General features: G+C 39.5%; 1 protein-coding gene across 3 annotated transcripts in view; it reads right to left on the bottom strand.

Moving 5' to 3' along the window:
• Positions 1-431: 431 nt before the first annotated feature.
• Positions 432-26,096, bottom strand: part of pitx2 (paired-like homeodomain 2) — a 79,763-nt gene continuing 54,098 nt past the window's right edge. The window contains exons 1-4 of one of the 3 annotated variants that reach the window (XM_061726177.1): positions 9,232-9,769; positions 6,870-6,938; positions 2,580-2,779; positions 432-1,249 (exon numbers count right to left, since the gene is read on the bottom strand). In XM_061726177.1, the coding sequence (XP_061582161.1) occupies positions 692-1,249; positions 2,580-2,779; positions 6,870-6,915 (804 nt within the window). In that variant the 5' untranslated portion in view covers positions 6,916-6,938; positions 9,232-9,769 and the 3' untranslated portion in view covers positions 432-691. Of the gene's footprint in view, positions 1,250-2,579; positions 2,780-3,115; positions 3,627-6,869; positions 6,939-9,231; positions 9,770-26,096 lie in introns of those variants that run through there. The other 2 variants (XM_061726178.1, XM_061726176.1) reach the window with 2 other exon arrangements.

Here is a 26,096-nt window from a genome sequence, read left to right as displayed (position 1 = left end):
TTTATTCTTTTTGTGGCATAGTTTACGGAAGAGTATTAGGGCCAGGCAGGAGAAAAATAAAAATAATATTAATTTTTTTTCATTATGCACTTCGAGAACAAAGTCGAAATGTCTAGAAAAAAGTCGAAATGTCGAGAAAAAAGTCGAAATGTTGAGATTAATGTTGAAGTACAATTTAGAGAAAAAAGTCAAAATGTCGAGAATAATATTGAAGTACAATTTCGAGAAAAAAGTCGAAATATATTTCAACTTTATTCTCGAAATTCCAACTTTATTCACGAAATTTTGACTTTATACACGAAGTTTCGACTTTATTCTCGATATTGTATTACACCATTAATCTTAACATTTCTACTTTTTTTCTCAAAATTGTATTTCAACATTAATCTCAACATTTCGACTTTTTTCTCGAAGTGCCCAATAATAAAAAAAAACTTGCCCTCTCAAATATTTTTTCTCCTGCATGGCCCCTAATACTCTCCCATACACAGTATAGATCAAGAAAATGCCATTAAAGTTTCCCGAAAAACGCGTGGAAAAACTTTAAAAAGGATCTCACCGGTCGGGTCGGGGGTGGGGGGTTTTGTGTCAGTCCTTTCAGAGAGGAAAAAAAATGAAGCCATTTTTTTTTTCCTAGTCTGCAAAACACCTTTGCTTGGATGGTTATTTTTTGCAGTGCACGGCAGAGCGTTTACACCGGTCTGTCCACCGCGTACTGACACGCGCTCAGGTTGCCGGCCGGATTCTGCACGCTGGCGTATCCAAAACTGGAGTGCTGCTTGGCTTTGAGTCTCAGGCTGGCCAGGCTGGAGTTGCAAGTGTCCCTGTACACGTAAGGGGGGGTCGGGGGCGCGTACGGGCACGCCGGCGTGGGCACGCCGGAGTTGAGGGACGGGTTGCTGAGGTTGTTCAGGTTGTTGAGGCTGTTGAGGCCGGAGCCCGGGACGCCCGTCACCGCGGAGGGAACCATGCCGGAGGTCATGGAGGAGATGGAGTTGGGCGGGGAGAACATGGCCTGCGAGGACAGCGGGTTGACGTTCATGGAGTTGAAGAAGGGGAAGCTCTTGGTGGACAGCGAGGCGGACGTGAGGCCCTTGGCCGCCCAGTTGTTGTACGTGTAGCTCGGGTACATGTCTTCGTAGGGCTGCATGAGTCCGTTGAACTGCGGCCCGAAGCCGTTCTTGCACAGCTCGGCTTGCTGGTTCCGCTCCCTTTTCCTCCACTTGGCTCGTCGGTTTTTGAACCAAACCTATTGTGGAAGAGAAAATAGTTTCAATTAGTTCCAGTCTGTTTTTTTCCTCCCTCCTCCTTGCAGCTGCTGTGCTAAATTCAGATTTACTGACAATTATCATATTTTTTTTTTTTTTTGCAATTGCCCTTACAAAATATATTGTGCAATATCTGTCTGTCTACCTCACACACATTCTACCTGCTTTTTTTGCACTGTTTTTTTTCCTTTCACACTACCTTTATTTATATTGCAATATATAGGCTACTGTCTATATTTCGTAATTATATATTTTGTACTTTTTACTTTTTTACCCCTCCCCTGCATGTGTGTGTGTTAAGTGTACTGCTGCTGAACAAAGTGAGTTTCCCCATTGAGGGAGAAATAAAGGATTATTATCTTATACTATATTGATAAAATAGAAATCAGAATCAGCTTTATTGGCCAAGTTTGAACATTGGCCCGACAAGGAATTTGACTCCGGTTATTTCGCTCACTGTACCCAGATTTAAAAATAGCAAACAGTAAATAAATAAATGTGGCACGTATTAACATATAAAAACTGAAAGGTGCAGCAGAATGCGGTAGACATGATTATTGTTGGAAAGTGCATTGTTGCAGCATGTGATAGTGTTATTATAATTATTGTTATTATTGCACGGTGATTGATTTCTCTGAGACTCCATTAATTGTGAGAGTTCATCAGAGCAACAGCTTGGGGGAAGAAACTGTCCTCGTGAACCCTTTCCTTAAAAGAAAATGTAAAAAAGCGCCCATGCAGCTCCCCGCGTCTGTGCAGCCACTCCTCCTTAATCACGTCTTTATCTGTGCAGAATACACACACTCCTGGTCTCAGCGGAGCATCTTAATGTGGAGAGGATGTGTATTCCTGCTCTGACCTCGATCACACGACGCCCGGGCGACAATCGCTAAAATACAAGCTTTGCACCTCTTTCACACGAACAGAAGAACACGACTGGTATCTGTCACCGGCGAAATGTCAATACACACACTCTTAACAGCTTCATTAGGCTTTCATTACACTTAATAGACGTGGGTAAAAATATTTACCGTTGTCTCTGATTCGAGTCATTTTTTGTGTGCGCACGGTTTTAATTGTATTAACCATAAAAGAGTAACATTTACGCACGCAGTGTAATTAAATTTAGTGTTCTCTATAGATGTATATTTAAACAAGGCCCCGGTTTATTTATCTTTCTGTGAAAAACTCTCTCTGCGTTATTTGACTTGAATTTCCGCCGTGCGTAAAATGTTCCGGGACGCGCGTAATTCCAGCCACAGCGTATTTGTAGGATAGTAATTGGACAAAAGGTTGTGGTTTTGTACTGACCCTGACTCTGGCCTCTGTGAGGTTGGTCCACACGGCGATCTCCTCCCTGGTGCTCATGTCCGGGTAGCGGTTCCTCTGGAAAGTGGCCTCCAGCTCCTGCAGCTGCTGGCTGGTGAAGTGCGTCCTCTGCCGCCGCTGCCTCTTCTTTTTGGAGGGGTCGTCTGATGAGTCGTCGTTTTTGTTTTGGATCTTTTCTTTTTCTTTAAGGAGAGATTAAAAAAAAAATGGGTGCGTAAGAGAGAGTATCCGGCGTGATTGTTGTGAGAAATTAAGTAATGGGAATGGCGTTATTAAGCAATAATCAAAATGAATTGTGCCATGTGGTGGATTGTGTTTCGTTTATGATATTAGTTCAAATTTAATTCTGAATAATAGTTAAACTTATTTAAAATTAGAAAGTTTCCACCCAAAGGTATAAATAAAATGACAGCTACGGTCTCTCATTTGCATACTTTTTGCAGCCTTCAGGCCGACTGATGACAGCCGTCTATTGTCTGACACCGGGGGAGAATGTGAAAGCCCCGGCAGGTTCTTACCGACGGACTCGGGACTGGACGTGTCCGACACGGTGTGCACCTCATGCCGGTGTTTAGAGTCCACAGACCGCTGCAGCGGCTGCAGGCTGGACGCCATCGCCAGAGCCGTGTGGTGCGTAGAGGCAAGTTTATTCCCTGTGAGGTGGTGGTGGTGGTCTATATTTAATGGATCCCTCATAGAGCTCATCGGTGATGAGAGAAAAAAAAAAAAAAAGAAGACGATCGCACAAGCTTTTTAGTTCAAGGAGGATAAACGGAAAGTCCGACTGCGGTGTCCAAAGAGCGCACGGCAGAAGCAGCGCGGTTCCTCTTGCGGTGCTGGAGACGAAGCCCTCTTTCTTTTTGAGCTGGTTGAAAATGCTTTAAAATCGGCCATTGAGTTTTGCCATAACATCGGATGGAAAGCTGCGGCCACCTTGGCTAAGTATCAGAGTGACAAGGACAGGTAGGTGATATCAGATCCAGAGGCTTACACACACTACAGCCCTCACTGCTCATTTCAGCTGTTGCCTGCGCGCCGCCTCGTCCAACTGCGCCTCTCCACGGACCTCCACGTCACCCACTTACACCCGCCCAGATTCTCTCTGACAGGCACATCGGCGTGGATATGACGGCGCGTCCAGCCAACCGGAGCCTGCAGAAACGAGATATGCCTCGCACCGTGTGTTTGTGCCGGGGCTCCTGCGCTTATTTTTTCTCTCCTCCAAATAAAAGCATGTAAAGAGAGATGGGACGCATCGGTGTATACCTCCGAGCTGCCGTTGCGCAGCAGCCCAAGACCAAATAAAAATGAATATAATATAGTTTGGCCCCATTTTTATGAGACGGGTCTTGGTGGCACTGATACTCACAGGCTTCAGTCACCGTAGTTTACTCTGGGAATATAGGACGCGCTAGGAAAACAGATGCGCGCGGAATACCAAACGCCTTTCCACCAAGATCCAGTGAAGGGACCGTTTTGATCATCAAAAGGATGAGCTTTGACAGTGCTAGCATGCTCCAAAAGCTGCCTGTGCGCACTTTCAGCTGGCGCCAGATGCTGCCAGACATGTATGTACAATCATGTATATAGGCGGGGAAGTTCATGCAATGGTGCGTAATTCAAAGAGTCGACATATAGAAGCAGCTAATTGAAAATCATGGAACAAAAACATGACCAAAGTGACTACTCAGACATTCCTCCCCATGGCACAGGCTTCACGTGTTCATTAAATCAAGCTCAGCAGAGCCTCGCAGGCCCGTGTGCAGTTAACTAACTCAGCTGACGGTGGATCACTTTATCTGGGCGCTTAACCGGATCTCAGTTGGATCCCTGCGTCAAACACCCCAAACAGTTGGAGGCCTGTTGTTGTTGTTTTAACAATCTCACGAAACTTGAATAATGAAATAATGAGTATGAATTGATCTGCCATCTTTGAAAAAAAAGGGAAGAAAAAAAAATCAATTCCACCAAAAGGCTGTGACGCAAAACTAATCAAAGAAAAGCAACTGTTGTGTTTAAGATGCAAAACCGAAGAGAAGCAACATCATCATCATCATCATCATCATCATCATCATCATCATCATCATCATCATCATCATCATCATCATCATCATCATCATCATCATCATCATCATCATCATCACCTCCACGTGGCCCGGCGGACGCCCACTCAGCCAGCGCGCCCAGACTTGGCGCAGTTAAGAAGTTACTGGGCTTAATCCCGTGAAAGCCCTTCATATTTAAATACCAGCAGACCACGGGGTGCATGCGACACACACACACACACACACACACACACACACACAAACACACACACACACACACACACACACACACACACACACACACACACACACACACACACACACACACACACACACACACACACACACACACACACACACACACACACACACACACACACAGTCACACGAGTCGCCTCTCACGCAAGGAATGGGTTTAATTCTTATTATGAGTGAAAACGAGTATACAATATTGTCTCACGTCAGACTTTCAAAGGTTTACTGAATAATAATAATAATAATAATAATAATAATAATAATAATAATAATAATAATAATCACCATCATCATAATAATAATAATCATCTTCATAATTAATAATTAATCAGAAGTTGTAATATAATATTGTCTGGGTCTTCAAGTATTGAACCGTCTGTTCCTCCTTTTCTCACCCTTTTTTCTTCTTCTTTTTCTTGCGGCCCGATTGTAATACTAAACTTGAAGTGGATTACCGGTTTCCTCTTCATTTCCACTATCTGGATGCTTTATCTCTCTTCTGCGGATTACTGCGTGCAATAGGCCTCAGCCATCGAGGGCCATTAATTAGCTATTCAGTCAATATAGGGGGAGACGACAAGGCTTTTTACATAGGATTAAGGAGACATCAGATGCCTCCATTAGTATATTCCTGCTCACGAATGGGCTTTCTTTATACATTTAGTTTCCCCCCGGAGCCAGTCCGACCAGCACGCCGGCGCAGTGTACGAGGGTGTCTCTTTATTTGCATCTCACCAGTTTTCATTTGAGTCATTATTCTTAATCAATAGCCGTTCTTATAGTACAGAAGCCATCCCTCTGTCACATGGCCACTGTTTAGTAAATGAGGCGGAATGAGAGTTATTGGTTATTCATTTAGGAGCCTAACAAGACATGATGTAATTTCCCCTCCACATTAGAGGACAATGAATTAATTCGAGGCTTTTTGTCGGTCAGGACTCCAGCTTCTCTTTACATCGATTAGGTTCAAGTGATTTTATATGTGAAAATGTGATCACATTTGTCTTATTAGACAAGCGTTCTACTTTAGGAATGCTAGTAAATAAAACTGATGATATTTTTTCAGTGAGACGACCCTCTGATTGCATCAGTTATCATATAACATGAGCATCATCCTGATCAAACTCATGGATGATGCTGAGCTTCATGCTCTCGTTGCAGTGCAGAAGCTGCACTGTCTCACATGTGACCAGCAGGTGTCGCTGCAGGACAACTAACGTTATCAAACTCCAGTTTCCCTCTCCGGCACAACACAGACCACATTTCTACACACTAAAGCTTTTTCATCATCAAACTGAATATTTCAGACCCAAAGTTTAAGTGGAGTTTCAGAGGACGACTTAAATAGAAAATTTAAGGTCAGTAATAAGACTGTAATAAAGATTTGTGCATTTTATTTTGCCCTTTTTGAGAAGCTAAACCATATTTTTTTTTTACCGTCATCCAATTAGAGATGCTGACTAGAATAATTTATTTAATTGATTTTTTACTAAATAAAATGTCACTATGCATACCTCTATCTCGTGTCACCTCTAATAACGTTTATTAACATTTTTATCGGCTAGACTAATGTTTTCTGGAGCAATTAACCACGTTTCCAATTGGATGAGGGTTAAATAACTTACTCTATTTCCCCTTTGTTTATTTCTTTTGTTTTTTTGTTGTTGTTGTTTTAGATATAGCAATATTAACTGTTAAATCGGGTCCAAATTAATAGTCATATTTTAAAAATAAAACTTAAATTCTTGCTAATTTTGTATATGACAGAATATTTAAAATGACAATCTTGAATAGGGTTATTAGAATTTGGGCTGCTGTCTGTAATGAAGAGGATGTTCATGTGTGGGCTGTAGCCTATTTGTACCTTTATTATGTTTAATGCAGAATTGAAGTGGGAAAATATTGTTTTCAAAAACTGAGATGTTGGAAAAAAAAGCATCATATTTATATGTACATGGAGGTTGATACTGACCGATTTGTGCGCAGGTAGTGGCCAGTTTGCGACAATGGGACTCCATCACAGCAGCCCGAGGAAGTGCTTCTGTAAAAACAGACAAAAGAACAATAATAACCATTAATTTTTTGGATAAAGAATAAAAGAAAATGGAGGGTAAAACCTCGGCGTTGCTGTCAAATAGCAGTGCAGTTTGGACTCCAAAGTAACAAGGATGGGAACAAATGTCACCCTACATTTTCTTGAAATATGTCATTGTGCGCATCAGAAAAAGACTGCAGGTTGTTTGATTTACTAAAATAATAAAAACATATAGGCACAAAAGGACGGAAATTAGTTACCAAATGTGCATCACAGAAGGTTTTAAGGTTTTATTTCTGAAATAAACGTGTCATTATCTTCATCAACAGACTCAATGCTAATTTAATTTCACGCCTGTCAGAAAATACATGTGTATGAAAAACACGTTACAATAAGCTAATATGAAAAGGATAATGTGGATGATTCTTTCATTAGATGCAAGACAAATTTATAGTTCAAAACCTTCCCATTCTGATTTGTATTGTTATATTTTGCCAGCTTATTTTTGTGCAGTGTATCTGCAAAAATCCCTCGTGTTTTGCATGAGCCGGGTTTTGTTTTGCTGCATCCTGCAGCAGTTGGAAGTTGGAGTGATTCCGTGGTAAAATCACGGGATTAGAGTCTGATTGAGATGTCTGTCGGTGGGATATTACAAAATTCATTACCGTAACCCTCATAGTACCTCGATATGAAGTTACACAGATGGGTTTTTATTAGTCCAGGCTCACACTGTTTGCTTATGATAATTCGAGTCGGGGGGGAAATTTGCATGCAGTCATGCTGTTAACCATTTTCCCCCAGTTCTTCTCTTTCACCTGCTCTTATCATCTGTGCGGCTTTCCTGCCCATCTCGTGCAGGAGATGGAGATATTGGAGGTTAAGTTTGACACGCTGTGGAGCCACCTGTGCAGACTTTCCCCTCACCTTTGCGCTGAGTCTCCACGGCCAAATGAAACGCTGCTGGTCCGACTCGGACTGTTATTGGGTTATTGCTTTACAGCCCCGTCTTACCTAATCAGTGGGGTTTGATATTTTAGCCTTTTGGATATTCTGCGGCCTGTAAAAGTATTTATTGATAAAAAAAAAACTTACCTATGTTGTTTTATTCCCTGAAAATAAATAAGACAATTTTAATTTATTCTCACCTCTTTAATATTGTATTTAAAAGTAACCGCAGAATAAAAAAAATGTATGACGATCATTTATTTCAATTTAACAATATATTTTTTTATTATAGGCGAATGAGTCTTTCATTAAAAGGGGCCTATAAAGGCCACCATAACTCATGATGTAGCCATTATGAGACATTATGCCAAAGTAAATATAAAATATCAAGTTAATGAGAGGGGAAATATCAGTATAATCCCACCCCCAATAAATAACCATAATATGAATAATAAAAAATAATATCACCACCATTTAAACATTTTACAATGGTGATTTAGTAGCCCGTGTATCTTTCTGTTTGATTAATTGCCCCCATAATAGCAGTTTAAAGGAGCTGGACGGGCATCGCTGTTCATGCGTTCATTGTCGCTTATGCGTCTTTGCTCTCAAGGCTTGATGTGAATCAGTGAGTCTCGTGGCATCAGGCCCAGTGCAGACAGAAAGCTGGCATTGTCTCCCACTGGCTTTACTTCTGAAATTAACACTGAGCATGAGACTTCAGCCTTTACCGGGAGATGATTCGACTATAACTTCCACCATATGGCCCCGCACTCATCAAAAACCAAAGACGTGCTGAGACAAGTGTCATGTCTTTTTCACTCTTTTTTTGTCATTTTATTTTTCTTAATTGACTAAAAAATGAGGCTAAAACGCACTTGGACCCTCTTTACGCACTCTGGTAACTGTTGCATAGCGATCAATTAAAGACGGCCTCCCCTTATTTTAGGTGACTCAATGAGAGTTGAAATGTTTTTCTCCGGTTCCCAAATGCATTTTCAGCTCAAAACAGAAAGTGAGCAGCTAAAATGATTCTGAGTCGCTGATATGGACATTTGATGGTTTTCCACACACTTACAGGGAAACCACCGTCTGTTTTACTCCCATATTTTTATGTCCACACACTCCATCTCCACTAACAAGACACCGTTATACCATGTTCCGACCTGCGGGGCGATCCCTGCCCTCACATCACTTCACGCTCCTTTATGTTCCACACTCGGCTTTGAAATTCACATCAGAGACGCACGAACCGAGCGCAGGCAAAAAAACGCGAGCTGGAACAAATTCCTTCACTTGCATGAACTCACATCTCACTTCTTTAAGTGTCTGTACTCTTCCAAGCGCCACTTACCAGTTCGGGGGGACACACCGGGTTGGGGATCGATTTTCCCAGCGTCTTATTGGAAAGTGAAGAGGTAAATTCCAACCGATCAAAACTCGTTCACACCAGCAGCAGTAGTTGTTGTTGTCAGCGGGAGGGGGGAAATAATAATAATAGTGGTAATAAAAAAGAAAACTGTTTCAACAAGCTCGAGGTCCAGTATGAGAGGAGTTTGTGTCCGATATGAGCGCTGCGTGCGTGCGTGCGCTCCCACGCCGTGTCCAAAAAGAGGCTCAGCGCTACCTTTAGGTTTGTTTCATTTATGCGCATAAATAACCATGTGTTTACGGCGTGAGGAGAAGAAGAAGGAGCGAAGGAGGCGCCTTCATCCGAGGTCTCCCCTTGGTTCGTCCTCTTGTGTCTTCCTCAACTTTTTCCTCCCTCGAAAGACGCTCCAAGAGCTGCGTAAATTTTCCAGCTTTTGAGCTCAGAGAGGGGGCCCCGCGCACGCGTGTGAAGGGTGTGTGTGTGTATGTGTGTGTGTGTGTGTGTATGTATGTGTGTGTATGTGTGTTTGTGTAGCCTAGTATAGGACAACTCAGAGCCTCTCAACTTTCAGCAACAATCAACCCCAAAAAAGTCAGGCATTTTTAAAAAGCAAGTGTTGGGTGCGTTGGGGGTGGACTGATGTTCCCGTTGGAACCTCCCCTGTTAGTTTTTTAGTGTAACATTACAGGCAGGACATACATACAAGGATGGTTTCCTCTGCCCTTAAAAACTAAACTAAACTCAACCAAGCAAAAAAACAACAACAACACAAATTTACATTACTGAAACGTTTGCGCAAATTAAACCGCATCTTAATGCAGGAACAGCTCGGTTCAGCCACATGCATTTGGAGATAATCACGGCTTTAAAAAAAAAGAAGTACATGTAATTAGTGGAATTAAGCAAAACCAATATTTTTCATTCTTTAATTTTGCTTTTGCCTATTCATGGAAAAAACCTTTTCACACGCTTCAAACATATACCAGACACTAGAGTCGCGTTTACAAAGTGATGCGTCGGGGCTTTTTTCGGGGCCAGACAGAGCGCTATCGTGTTGCGGATTTATGTGCAGATGAAGTGAACAGCTGGCTCGGATGCAAATGTTCTTTATAGATCGTTTCGTTAAGATACAGGCTGATTTTCCAGCCTGCATGCGTGTGAAGCGAGGCGAGCAGACCGGACGCGGGCCCGCGCCTAATCCGTCTCTTAGGTTTTTAGTCATACTCCCATTAAAACAGTAATTAATGCGCGCATCCACACGGGAATTACCAGGCACCGAAGACAAGAGATGCGCATCATTTACTCCAGAGCAAAATTTGAGAAAAAAAAAAAAAAAAAAAAAAAACTAAGGAAGGTTTAGGCCTATTTATTTGTCTTAAGTGTAGAGAAATTCAACAAGGGAGATTTCATTACACCCCCCCTCTCCCCCCAATTCAGTATCTATAAAGGCCCATCACGACAAAATTGTATTCACACATGCAGATCTAGAGTGATAGGCCAAAAGCAAACCAATATTAGATGTTTGCCCAAACAGCCCCTCTCCTTTAAAAGTTAACCTTTAATTTTACAGGTTACATGACTCCCACGCTAAAGAAAAAAAAACCACGTGCGCACCGCAATAAAATGAAGTAAACGACCCCGACAAGCGTGCAGAAAACACCAGCCTCATGCATCATGTAGATCTTGCACATCACGTCCCTCCTGCACCAGAAGAGAGAGGGAGAGAGGGAGAGAGAAAAGGAGGCAGTGTCTGGAGAGGCATGATGGTTCGGCTATCCTCTTACCTTCTTATACAAAGAGAAAAAAAAATAGTCAAGAGCCCCCTCTTTCTCACGCAGAAAGGTGCAGAGGAATGCCTGAAGTTCAGAGGAGGCTTGCGGGTATGAAATCTTTCGCCTCGGGGGCAAACAGCCGGCTTCTTTTCATTTCAAGCGCTTATCGATTTGCCGTTGTCATCTTTGGCGACGCAGAAGGACACTTGAAAGAATTTCTGATGAAGGCTGTGATGTGAGAAACAGGGTGACCCGCTCCGCCGATGCTCTCTCCTGATTCTTAACGAGCTCATCAGGCAGCCATTGTCAGTATAGTTGGACACTTCAACTTTTCCTTCTCATGCATACTGGAGAGGATTTAAAATCCTTCTTTCCGCGTTGTCTTGTATGTCTGTCTGCAACAGCATCCGAGCCTATGCGTTATTAAGGAGGACATGATGATAGACTGCCAGGCCAGTCAGCCACAATAATTACACACAATCTTATAGACAAGTGTCATGGTTTGAATTAATTATCTGCTAATTTTATTCTATTTGTCATTTACTTGTGTTCAGAATAGAAATAAAACAGGGTTATCTTTAATGGATAAAACATATTTACCATGTGAACTTCTATTAGGCCCGAAAGTCATAAATATCAAGCTGTATAAAGTAATCCTTTTTTTTTATCTTTATGTATTTATTTTAATGGTGTGCATGCATCATGACTATTTGTTGTCCATGCAAAGTCTGGTCTAATTTCTGTGAGAACAACTACGTTGAAAGACTGTAAAGGTTGCCATGGGAACTATGTTTTTCAATTTTCACTTTAACAACATCAGTTGTCGGTATTTAATTTGCACCGGATTCAAGGTAAATCATTTTGAGTTAAACGTTTAGTCAACGCCAAGTTGTAATACACTCAGATCACAAAAGAGATCTCATTACTCTCTTCAAATCATGCTGCAATTCTTAAATTAATTCCCACATTTTCTAATAAAACACACCAAGTATGTACCTCCACAAATTGCAACAAAAGCTCAGCTAATGCAGTCATGAAGTTGCTCCACGAGGAAGTGGTTGCCTATTTCTTTCCCTTTATTCTTTTTCTCCCCTGATTGTCACTGAGTACTCTGTCTGGCCAATGCTTTATGGCCAAGTCATAATATTTTAAGTCAAATTGTTGTTTCCAAAAGCCACAAATCTTTAAACAAATCCCATTAATGCTCTGCTACAGAGTTAGAAATAAACTGATGACCAGAAATGCTGCCTTGTTATGGGTTGTGACTGATTGAAAGGGAAAAAGAGAGTAGTTTTTAGGGGATGAAAGTGAGAAAGAGAGGAAGAGAAGACAAAATATTGGATGAGACTTTCTCTTCTAAAACTGAAACATCCTGTGTGTGTATTTCCATTCGTGAAGTATCCCTCCAAGAACGTTATTAGTGAAAAAGCTGCCTGTAAATTAACCAAATTAAAAGGGTGGATCTTTGATAGCTCTTGAGCTTGTTGAGCGGCTTTATGCCTGATCCTTACTATTCCAGCTCTGTCACAGTACCAAAGGGAGATGAGCTACACCAACGCTAAGCACTCCAACTCAGCAACACAGCTTGTGGTTTAGAGCGTACCAGGCAAGGCCCGTAAATGACTTACATGCTACCCTCGCTCCTCCTGAGCTGCCCAGCTAACATGGTGTATATTTAAAAAGTACTCAGCTCTTCGTCTTTGTCTTCTTCTGTAATTATCCCATCCTCAGCTTCCAAAGAAAATGCTAAGCTGATGTCATTGTGGTTTGGGCTCCCTGCCTGCTATAATATTAATCCCATGCATAAGGCTGCTTCAAATGAATAAGGATTACTTTGAATTAAACTTTGCTCCGTGTTTTTATGTCAACACATTAACTCCCGTCATTGCCGGTCAGTTTCATTCTCCTTAACTCAAGACACGACACGGCTTCGGTCAGGCATGATTAAGAATGTCCCCGAGACTAGTCCGACATTCATTACGCTGACAGTCTCAGACGGACAGCGCGGTGGCGTTTCACGGCGCGGGGTTGATCTCGGGGAAAGTAGTGGCGGCTGCATGCATAAACACATGTGGCCTCAGCTTTAATCACAGGTGCGAGTGGGCCAATAAATTGCTCGAGCAGGTCTCTGATCAATTACAGGAAAAATCAATGGGAAGCTGCCACTAACCTGCCTGAGGGGAAATCGGCCAAGAATGAAATTGGTGTGATAAAATGACTATGATGCCCCCCTCCCCTTCAATAACATGTAAAACAGTTTGGTTACACGCTAACACTCCTGTCAGCAGACCTGAGGTGGACCTAAAGGTCACCGCTGGAATCAACTTGTTTCTAATTGGTCTGCTGTGGCAGAGAAGACTGACTTCACATGGCGACTGGTAGGAGATGGATGAAAGCTGGGAAAGAAAGACTTCAAATGTGAGGTATAAGTAGAGTGATGGCATAAAATCAATTCAAGGGAATGTGGAAGAGGGAAAGGCAAACCCGGTCCATGTACACAAGGATTCGGATTTGTTTGGTTTGGTCTTCTTTGCCTCTTCCCACTCTTGAAACATTTCAACATTTCACAGGGTGAAAACATTGGCTTAAATGTCTACATATCTCTTGAAAAGATCTCCACATGAAAATGCGAAACCTCAATTGAAGCACAGCGAAGAGTGTGCCAAAACCACAGGCACCTTCATCTGCCTCTTCTTTGTGCTTAATGATAGATCAAAAGAAGTGTATACCACCACCAGCCATACCAACGGAAACATGTCATAGGCTAAACCAGAAGCCTCTGGTTTTCCATGTCTTCACGTCAACACTGCAATGTATTCACCCTTATTAATCCCCAATGGCCTACAAGGTTTGTTTTCATTGGATGAAGGGCTAAAATGTGTGTGTATATGTAAATATAAACTTCATGTAAAAAAGCCACTGGTGTAACTGCATGGGAGAGATTATATTTTGGTTTGTGAAGTAGCCCACCAGAAGTGGCATTATTTTCCAGACTTCCGATCGGACAAGATGGCTTTTAAAGTAAGGTTTTATCACTGCCATATGGTTTGATATGGTCTCGTGAGACAGGCTTCCGTTAGCGGTGGTCGGGGGTAAAACCTACGAGGGTGGACACGTAGCAAGGCAGACCTCATCCTCGGCCCTTTCAGCTGATCGTTGTCTCCATTACAGCGTTGGCCCCTGTAGCATCCACTGATCTGTTAACACTCCCAACCACCTGGTGGTGGCATGGATGTATTGTATTAACCTGGATACCGGACCGGAGTGCACGGACACAGCCGTGACGTCACGCCCAGAAAGAGACTTTTCTTTGACTTTTCTGGCCGTTATAAAACATTTTTGACGGATATAAAGTCCATGACTTAAAAATATAGAATACAAAGATTAGTAATTAACGGTGATTACAGCTGGAGGTGTCCTGTGAACAGTTTTAGAGGCTTCTCTTTTACTATTGCGGTCTATGGGAAAAAAGCTTTTTGGGCCCCATGGGATTTTTTGTTGCAGTACCGCGGCTGGCCACTGGGAAAAATCGGCGTGCCTGCTGAGTGCGAGACCGGGGCCTGGGTGGTGGTAGTGAGCAGATTTAGCTTTTTAGCTAGTTCCCAATCAATGAAAGAAAATGACAACTACAGGGGAAAATAGCGCACAGAAGAAGAAGAACAAATTGAATATGATGAGATCAGTATGGAGGGAAGTGCGATGCTTTCTGCTTTTTCGGTTCGCTGTAGTTGCACACGTGGCGATGGTTGACGTGGATAAGAAAAGAAGACTTGAATCCGAAGAGGAAATCTAGAGGGAAGTACATCATCCTGCCTATGGCAGACCCAATCTGCAACCGACTCATCATCACCTCCCCACCCACTAATATTATATAAACCTAACCCAAGGCAGGTACTTATCTCTGCTGCATATAAGTTCCCCAAAATGTTTGTTTTGGGGACATTCCTGGAAATGGAGATTCATATCAGAATCAGAAAAAGCTTTATTGCCAGGTCAGACATAATCAGACGAGAGAACTTGACTCCGGTTTACACCAATGGCACCATTAATACGGACGCCAAAGGTCGAGGCCCCTTAAAAACACTCTGGTGCCCAAGAGAAACCTTCCAATGGAAGTTTGTGGCATGGGTACTGATTACTTTACTCTACTCTACTCTACTTTACTTTACTTTACTTTACTTTACTTTACTTTACTTTACTCTACTCTACTCTACTCTACTCTACTCTACTTTACTTTACTTTACTTTACTCTACTCTACTCTACTCTACTCTACTCTACTTTACTTTACTTTACTTTACTCTACTGTACTCTACTCTGCTCTACTCTACTCTACTCTGCTCTACTCTACTCTACTCTCTTGCAGTGTTATAGACGTACATATGATCCAGGAATTGTATATTTTTGTTTCTTTTGCACTTCACTCTTGTCTTCACTGAAGGATTGATTTGGTTTGTTATAACCCGATTCCAGTGAAGAATGTCAAGTGATGGGAAAGTTTTTGCTTATTTTGTGGTCATGGTAGTAACTTTTCTTTCTTTCTTAAGATGTTTTTTTTGATGAGCATAGAACAGTGTTATGTGTAAATTCCCCATATATCCTCAGATTAAATATATTTTTCTTAGTGAACCTCCATAATCCGTTGCTATGATTCTGTTATACAACTGGACATTAACAAAGTGCGCCGTCTTACTTTTGTATTAGCAGAAGAACATTCCCTACGTATAAATAGCGTTCTAGATCAGAAGACGTTTGGTCCAAATTTAACTATTGACATGATGATGGTTTGGGATGTTATTAAGTGCCTTAAAATGACCCATAAATTGAACGTAAAGTGGTGGGTTTTTTATAAGCAGTGCCATGACATCCAATTACTTGTTACTCACAAGTAATGTCACAAAGCTTGTGTTAAGCTAGAGCCTTGTTTCAGGTCTACAAATATCCTCCTGAGGTCTTCATTGTTGGTGATTATTTTCAGCTGTTTCTCTGGTTGAAGAAACAAAGCTTACCAGAGGTTTACGGGCTAATTTAAGTATATCTGGCTGTGGCAGAAAAAACAAAAATGACTTCAAATTGCTGATAGGAAAAGCATCGCCACAGCTTTACAGATTACTGAAGGTCGATTCAGACACACAGCCAATGTTTGATTGGCATGCACTTTAAATAAAGAAGGAAAGCAAATAAGAATAGATTAATAATAGCTACAGTAAAAGAAATTGATTTTCTGTCGAAACGAAACGTTGCAAGGACTGTAAGTGTAAAGTGATAGTATAATGGCAAATCACTTTGACTAAAGTTACACAAGTTTTTAGGGTTATGTTTTTGTAAGGTTGTAGTATGTTGTAACCTGATATAATCACAGTCGTTCAGTAAATAAGGTCAGCTGAGTGGAGTCAGGTGGTAATATCAAAGTCCTGCCGAGGCCAGTCTGCTGAAGACATCTTCTCCGCTGAGACAAGTCTTTTTGGTGTCTACTGTATGTATTCCTTCTTTCGTAAAGCAAATAATCTCCTTTTTTGCTGTCATGAATACAATAAACACCAGCCTCTTTAAAGGGCGCTCACTGTAGACTGACGTCTGGCCGTCACTAAATGTTTCCGTTTGTGAATAGTCCCAATTGCCGTATCCCAAATGCTCACGAAAAGCATGGCTGGAACACTGGCAGTGGGGACTCTCTTGCTGTTTTGGTCTTGTGAGTGGGAAAATATCAAATATACATAACATGACATAATAAAAACATCACAGTCAAACCTATAAAGGTAGAGAAGTAAAGAGTAGAATGGAGATTGGGGATGTAGATAAGGTTAAATTAGGAGTCTTATATCTCATTTCATTCCAGTGTTTCATGCTCTTTTGTCTTCTTCATGGAGCTGCCCTGAATGCTGACTCCATGCAATCACACGCCAAGTGACTAGACCTGTGTTGAAAAAAATAGATTTTCCGATTCTAAATCGATTCTCATATTAATTCCTAAAAATCGATTCCTATGTCTAAAGATCGATTCTTTTTCATTATTACATTAGAACTTTTGGTATTTTTTTGTTTATGCCCAAAAAAGGAATGTTTTGTTGGACACGAGAATAACTGGCGCCATGTTTTTGCCTTTAAATATGTTTAAAGGTATGAAAACATTGAAGTTTTCAGTAATAATTGCATAAATTGTCTATATTTCATTACTTTATATACTGTCTTGGGGTTACATTTGCATTAAATGCTAAAAACCAAATTATCAAAAATTAAAAACCGAAAAAGACAGAAAATGGAACAAATAAAAACAGAATGTGGCAAAAAATAAAAGCGATTTCATACGTCTCTGTTTGCTGCCCTGGATCTGTTTGGTAATTCTGACCCACACGATGTTTCTGAAAGCAGTTCTATCAGCATTCTGGGAGCTGATTGGTCCTTACAGCATCATTAGCTGCCAATACTTGCTGTTGAATCTCAATATAATAGTAGTACTAATAGTAATACTAGTATTAATATGTTGCAGAACTACAGTCATATCATTCATGCAACATCTCAAAAAACAGTTTTAATACCACTAAACCAAATCAATATCGGAATCGAATCGAATCAAATCTTGATAATCGATTCTGAATCTTAAGAATCGGAATTGAATCGATTCTTGACATTTGAATCGATCCCCAGCCCTGCAAGTGACCATGGGGTGAAATCCATTCAAACTATACTTGTCAGCTTAAAAACTTCAAACTAAACAGACTGGACCTGCGGCACACTTTAAGAAACAACACTGAAAGTTTAATCTTTGGAAGACGATGTAGACTCTGATAGCTCTTTGGCCTTTTCTTTCACGTCCGTCCTTCAGTCACTAATCCACTTCGAGGAAACATCCCAGAAAAGGTGACAGGGGGAGGTATATGTGTATGTTCATAACTCTTTGTGATAGATGCAAGATGTACGTCTCAGTCTTTTGTGTGTGTGCAGTGTAACCGGTGAAGAGCAGAGAGAAGAAGGGGGAGCGAGGCTGTGTGTGCATGAGGAGGATGGGGGTGTCTAATCCAGTCCCAGTGTGAAACTGTTGACATTTGTTCTTTTTTCCCTTCATTATGTGACTGGGGCTGTTTTGCGCTGGATTAGCTACAAATCTCCCATGCAGCACATTCAGCATGCCACTAGTAGTTTAACTTCATTAATAATGGATGAAGAGATTGTAATCCAGGAGTAAGAGAGCATGCAAGAATAGCGCAGAGAGAGAGAGAGCAGACAGGGACAGACGGCTTCCCCGTCTCTTTTTCCAAACAGTCCTGTGATGTTGACAACATCTCTGATTACTGCTACCCAGTTATTATTTTGCATCAATACCTATCGGCTCAGTCTGTTGTTTGCCAAAACTCAGCAAAGGTGGGGGTGATCAGAAGGCTCTCTGGTGCATATGCTCGCATCTTCCATTGATTGTGTTTACTCAAGCCTCTCATTGCAGACTATTATAGAAGTCCAGGGGACACACCCTGACCTGACAGCATGATGAGGGGGATTAAATGTATACATATTAACTATGTTTTGTCTCCACTGCCAGCTTTGATCTCTGCCAACACAATGGAGATTACCTGAGCATAGTGAGGGCCAAAGACGTTAAAACAGATAGAGGTTTTAGTTCACTTTCATTTAATTAGTTCTTTCAATGATTGCGTTTACATGCAGTCAATAACCCTTTTCTAACCGGAATATTAGCAATAACCCGGATGCGCACGGCCATGTAAACACCAATAACCCCTTTGAATAACCGGAATTTGCTCATATACCGGTTTTTAAAAACCCGAATATTACCCCTGGGTTCCTCCTTTTCTAACCCGAATATTTGGTCATGTATAGTCTAACGGGATTTCCCCATCAAAAGGAGAGGAATTTGTTTTCTGCACATGTTCTTTTCGAAAAGAATCTTGGTCTTTTGAGTCCAGGAAGTTCTTATAAACATGGAGAAACGCAAGACCAGGAAGAGACTAATCACTTCATAAATGTAATGAAAGATATGAACATTTCTGCATTTGTAGACGGTAGAAAGTACCGGGATAGCCAGATTTACAAAAAGGTGAGCGGAAAGTTGCGCGAAGCAGGATTTGTACGAACGCCAGACCAGATCAAGCTCCGCTGGAAGACGCTGAAAACGAACGACTTCTACTAGGCTGTTGATTTTCCGCCGTGCAGCTGCTGCTGTTGTTGTTTTAGATTTGCATACAGGAAGAAGAAGCGGAAATGACGGGAATTGCGTCATGACGTTCTCCGTGCGTCACTGGTTTGATCCAGATATCCCAAATGATTAATCACCATGTATACAGGGATATCCCTGTTTGCTCACGCATGGAAACAGATTATTCCCAATGTTTCAGTAACCGGAATATTGACCTTAACCCCAATTTTGACTGCATGTAAACGTAGTCAATTATAACATTGAAGCATTTTTTTTTTTAAATGTTCAGTTTCCCAAGGTCTCTTCATGAAATGTCTGGAATAAGAACTCCACAGAAATGTACTGTTGCACTTCCCTCTTCCGTTGGGTGTACCTCTATGGGAATCTGTATTAACGTTTTATTCTAGCCACCTCTGAGGTACAGAAAATGTAACATGATAGAAAACTGGGTGGAAAAAAAGTATGGAAGGCTGGACTGTTCCTCTCTCTTCTCGGATGTCACGGTACCCCACAAATCTGGTCGGCTTGCAGAATGAGAGATTTTCATACCTTAGCTGCCGCAAGCAAAGTGGCAGGGTCACGTTATGAGATGGATTTTACTTGGTAAAGACTGAAGATGCTCAATAAACATTCTCAAGCACAGAAAAGGACCTTTATTTTTATGATATGCCCGATTTAATAGAAATGCTTTAACGTGCCCAAGCATGGAGAACAATTCAGCGTCTGTCATGACTGTTAGCACAGCAAAACGGTGACTGCTTTGTAACAAACAGATCTAAAAGACATCAAAGGTCATCATGCGTTGACTTTCTGAACAGTCATTCCAGCAGTCCGACACTGACAATTTGGCAATAACTCAATGCTTTTAAAGTATTAAAGTCAAGATATCAACAAAGAAGAGTAGTGGGGGATTTGTACTGGTATGTCAAACACAGGACGTATGTCTGCCGTCGCTGAGGAAACTGCAGGTTTTTACCTGCCGAACCTGGATAAATGTGTCAGGAAGTGTATCCAACGTTGTCAAAGCATTATGCTCCACTTTCTTTCAGGGGTTACCCTGAAAAAATTAAGATATACGCCTAAAGAACTTGTTTTTCATTTGGTAGCATTCCCCCTCTGTTCGCTCCAGATTGCAGAAAAAAAAAACATGCTTAATTTGCTTCAATCCAATGAATGAAGTCTGTAAGGAAGTAAACAAAAGTAAGCTCAGCACTGCAAACTACAATGCTGCAGAAAAGAACCCCCACTGCCATCTAGCCTGTGTCCAGTTGCTCAATAAAAACTTAAATCACACATTGTTATAATATCGTTATATTATATATACAGTATTATATATATATATATATATATATATATATATATATATATATATATATATATATATATATATATATATATATATATATATATATATATATATATATATATATATATATATATATATATATAAATAAAACAGGAAATGTATCAAAAATTAAAACAAAACCTCTCTATACCCTAACAATGAAATCCACAAAAAAATTCTTATTATACCATTGCTGTCTATTGTTCTCTATTATATTGTAGTATTATAGTAAAGTAATGATAATGTAATGCTATGCATTATAATTACTTCTATTAGTACATGCATACTGTACATAATAGCACAACTAAATGCTGGGCATTTGTTTTGTTTTCTTTTGTTTGCCTTGATTTCCTTTGATTTTAACTATATATATATATATATATATATATATATATATATATATATATATATATATATATATATATATATATATATACAGTGGTGGACAGTAACGGAGTAAATTTACTTGAGTACTGTACTTAAGTACATATCCGGAGGATTTGTACTTTACTTGAGTATAAGATTTCTTACTCTTACTTGAATACATTTCCAAGACAAATATTTTTACTTTTACTCGAGTAAATTTCTAGGAAGGCTGAAAAGTACTCGTTACTTTCAGGTCTGCTCTTTTTTCTTCTTCCCTAAAATCCTATTTTAAACACAAGCTGTTTTTGTCAAAGGAGGAGACCTATCACAGTGCACGCTCTCCACTGGGATGTACGTGAAGCAGAAATACGTCAAGCCTCCTCAAAACGATACCGCCAAAGTAGCCTGCGTTTGTCAAGACATAGTCGCAACAATGGCTACACCTGCGTCATGAGAAGAAAGACAATCCGCTGAGTCGTCTGAGTCTGATAATGAGCCGGACTCATGATTCATGATTGTTAATAAACTCTGCATCATCTGCTGTCCTCTTATGATCCCATTCATTTGATTTGTTTTTGGTGTTTCTGCAGGTTTTATATAACATTGTGGTTCTAAAAGTAGCACATCAGTGCAGCTGGTTTCAAAGAGTTAATTCTCAGAAACAAGAGTTAAAAGATCCTTAAATTAATTTAGAAAAAATATAGTAATTTACTGATGTGGAAAATAAGAAATTTACTCTTACTCTTACTCTTACTTTTACTTAAATTTAAAAGCATTTACTTTTGGATACTTAAGTACCTTTAAAAGCAAGTACTTTTCTACTCTTACTCGAGTAATATTTTGACTGAGCTACTTTTACTTGTAACGGAGTAAATTTTGACCAGTAGTATTTGTACTCTTACTCAAGTACTGGGGTCGAGTACTCTGTCCACCTCTGTATATATATATATAACATGGAAGACACACAAGGAAACAAACAAGGAAGACACACAAGGAAAAGACTCTTTCAAAATAAAACAGGAAATGTATCAAAAATTAAAACAAAACCTCTCTATACCCTAACAATGAAATCCACAAAAAAATTCTCTCCCTTATTTTTTATTCTCATTCTCCAGTTGCTCAATAAAAACTAAATAAAATCACGCATGGTTATAATATTGTTATATTATATATACAGTATTATATATATATCCATATATTTCTATGTCATATATATATATATATATATATATATATATATATATATATATATATATATATAAATATATATATATATATATATATAAATATATATATATATATATATATATATATAAATATATATATATATATATATATAAACAGTATATATAGTATATATATCCATATATTATATAATACATATATATATATATATATATATATATATATATATATAAAATATATCCATATATTATATAATACATATATATATATATATATATATATATATATATATATATAAAATATATCCATATATTATATAATACATATATATATATATATATATATATATATATATATATATATATATATATATATATATATATATAAAATATATATATATATATATATATATATATATAAAATATATATATATATATATATATATATATATATATATATATATATATACATATATATATATATATATATATATAAACATGGAAAACACACAAGGAAACAAACAAGGAAGACACACAAGGAAAAGACTCTTTCAAAATAAAACAGGAAATGTAACAAAATTTAAACAAAACCACTCTATACCCTAACAATGAAATCCACAACAAAATTCTGTCCCTTATTCTTTATTCTCATTCTCCTCCTTCACCGAGCTTCATTCAGCCTAACGGCTTCGTGATGAGTCTCCAAAACAGTAAATTACGACGATCCCATTAACTTTCCATCTTGTCTCTCTAAGCAAACAGTAGCTTTATATTGTGTTCAGTACCGGCTCCTGGTCATACGCAAATAAACATGGCAGGTTGTTAAATGGGATTTGGGTTTGATATTGTAGGCATGTGCATCTTAGCAGCAACCAGAGAGTCACCTTTGATTGTCAGACAACTATTAGGTGTCTTGACCGAACAATCTATCACAGATTAGAGAGATGTTCAGTTCATTTTCAGAAAAACCTTTAAATGATATGATCTCCATCGTAAACAAAATTCTGCAAATGTCTTGCAGGCCTTTTTTATGTACAATAACCAACTCATGATCAGCCAATACAGACGATTGATAAACCAAATGCTTCTTCAATAGGATGAACTAAAAACATAAACAAGTGTAAAAAAGCTAAACTCTGTAGCATGACATTTGTAGGACTTGTATTATTGGAAATAAACTTATGAAGCCAAAAACAATGATCCTTTAGCCCATAAGCTTTTAAAGTTTGTAGTTTCAGAGCTGTTTCCATCAGTATTTGATCATTTGTTAACTTCTTCAAAAACAAAATAAAAATAATTTCATTCATGTTATCTGTCACACTAACAAAACCTACACAATATGCTAGAAAATAAAGAAACATTAGCAGGTCTGTCTTTCGTCACATGCCTGGGAAAGCACCTGTTCTTAAACTTCTTGTTAAAAGGCGAGCGGATGTCTCGTTTGTTTCTGTCAGTCTGGAAAGAGCAGCTCCAGCGTCGCTTCGCTTCCTGCTCCAGAGAGAGTGAGCTCACCTCACGGGAGAGATTCCAGAACAATTAATCCGAGCTTTTTTCCAGCTTGCATTTGAAAATTGGAGCGACACAAGCTATAATTAGAAAACATGAACTGAATTAATCACGGAGGGTGATTTGATTGTATTTAAATGGCGCTTAGAAGAAAATAGGATGCCCTGTACTTCTGTGAAATAGACTTTGCTGGCTGGTGACACGCTGCTCGTTCTGGCTGCCGGTTTAACTCTTTCCTCAAGGGCACAGCAGCTGTTGTTGTTTTTGTGCTGGTGAGCTACCTCCACCACACGGAGCATCCAGCAGCAGCGAGCGCCCACCGTCACAACCTTCCTTGTGTAACCGTCAGATCATGTAATTAGCTGCAGGCCGTTTGAGGCGCAGGGAACACTGGGCGGACAGCTTGATGTGTGAGGTGCCACATTGCTGCAAATAAATGCTTAATGGGCTAAGCTTAGGTGATGTCATAGTTCATTGTAATGGCAGTTGCCGGCCTCATAAATAATACTTAAGATTGTTTCCAAGTGCATCCTTTGACTGACGTGCCAGTTTGCCGCGGGCCGACGCCACTGACCCCTGGCATGCTGTGAATGTCACACAACAGTTTCCACCGTAACGAACCAACGGGACGGATTGAAGAGATGACTTCCACCTGAGCTTTCCAACATAAAAGAGGCTCTAAGAAACAACACCAAATTAGAGCAGTGGAACATTGTCGTTGTGAAGAATCATATTCAACCAGGGGCGAAAATCCCGGGGGGGACAGGGGGGACAAGTCCCCCCCATTAGTAAAGCTGTCCCCCCCTAGAATAATTTGAGACAGAATTAATAATTTTGGAACAATGCAGTAGTATTTAGTAGTGATGCACCAAAATGAAAATTTGTGGCCGAAACCGAAATCGAAAATAATAAACAGTAAAATCTCATTACACTTAAAACAAGAGTCATCACCAGAAAAATAACTTGTTATTTGACAATTTTCACCTGTTTCAAGTAAATTTTCACTTGAAATAAGTAGAAAAATCTGCCAGTGCGACAAGATTTATCTTATAAGCAAAACAATCTTGTTCCACTGGCAGATTTTTCTACTTATTTTAAGTGAAAATCTACTTGAAACAGGTGAAAATTGTTGTTTTTTCCAGTGATTAGTCTTGTTTTAAGTGGAATGAGATTTTTTTTAACTAAAAATGAGACATTTTAACTAGAAAATAAGACAAATATTCTTGTTAAGATTTTGGGTTTTTGCAGTGTATTATGTCAGATGTGCTGTATTATTGCCACCTTCCACCTAATACCATTGTTTTGTATTACTCTAAGAAAGGTCTTCTGCCTGTTTGCGAGATAGAGTTGAAAATGTCAAAATGCTGTATTAAAGGAAGGCTAAAACTTTTATTCCTTGTCCCCCCCCAACTATGAAACGGGATTTTCGCCCCTGTATTCAATGGATCCCGGCCAACGGAGACACACATCACCTCGGCCCGCTAGGAGAGAGATTTACACACATTGTTATAATTGTTGTGAGAAAAAGGAGAACAAACGCTAGAATGTCCTAAACTACAACAGATGAACGACCAGCAGAGGATTTTATAAACTGACGAAACATCACAAGTCCACTTCCTTATGAGTCTTATGTTGTAAAGCCAAATATTATCAACTTAAAGTGTTGTTTAAGACAATAAAAAAGGTAAAAGAGTTGAGCTGTTTTGCTTTCTGATTTCCTCAAAGATATATGTTGATTTCTGAGGTAATTTTGTGCAGTAGTTGGTAAACCCTCTTTTAATCCCATGAGTTGTTTTTGTGTTTAAAAACTAAATGAATTAATCTGGTAGTATTAGATATTAGTAGTAGTCAAATACAATCTTGAGTGAAAATAGCATACGTTTTTTTATTACGATGTCATCAATTTAATGAAAACTAAGTCCAAAAAAGAAAAAAACTAAATCAGCTACGACCACCTAACAGCCTCCATATGATTCAGGTTTAATGCTTGCAGCCAGTTGCTGTTGATCATCAGCCCCTGATGGACTCATTATCAAGCAGAGGATCCAAACAAAAACATTTCCAAACAAGATTGAGTTTGAAATTCTAAAATGGCAATTTTAATCACGGGTGGTAAGTGTTGTAAATGTTAACCCAGGGTCAGAACATGCAATGCTCAGAGAAATGATGATAATAAAAAAGAGCTACCTCTCAGGGCCTACAGGCTTCATTGAGCTCATGTTTGAAGCAAACCTTATATTGTAAAATTCTGAAGCAAATCACTTCTGCATTAGACACTTATGCAGCCTGGTATAACGTAGTCCATTTTCCAACATGTTGTTGCAACGCGGATGTTCCGGGCTAAAGAGGACAGAGAGGCTGAATAAACAGCCGTCTCACGCAAGAGTGAAGATGTGGAAAAACGGTTGAGCACAAAGTTTGCTCTAACTTCTACAAAGGTTTGAGTTGTTTGGGATAGAGAGAACATATATATATATATATATATATATATATATATATATATATATATATATATATATATATATAT

This window comes from Cololabis saira, chromosome 7, assembly GCF_033807715.1.
Source record: "Cololabis saira isolate AMF1-May2022 chromosome 7, fColSai1.1, whole genome shotgun sequence".
NCBI classification, from domain to species: Eukaryota; Metazoa; Chordata; class Actinopteri; order Beloniformes; family Belonidae; genus Cololabis; species Cololabis saira.
The sequence above is the reverse complement of the archived record's forward strand: the minus strand, read 5'-3'. Positions and strand labels throughout refer to the sequence as shown.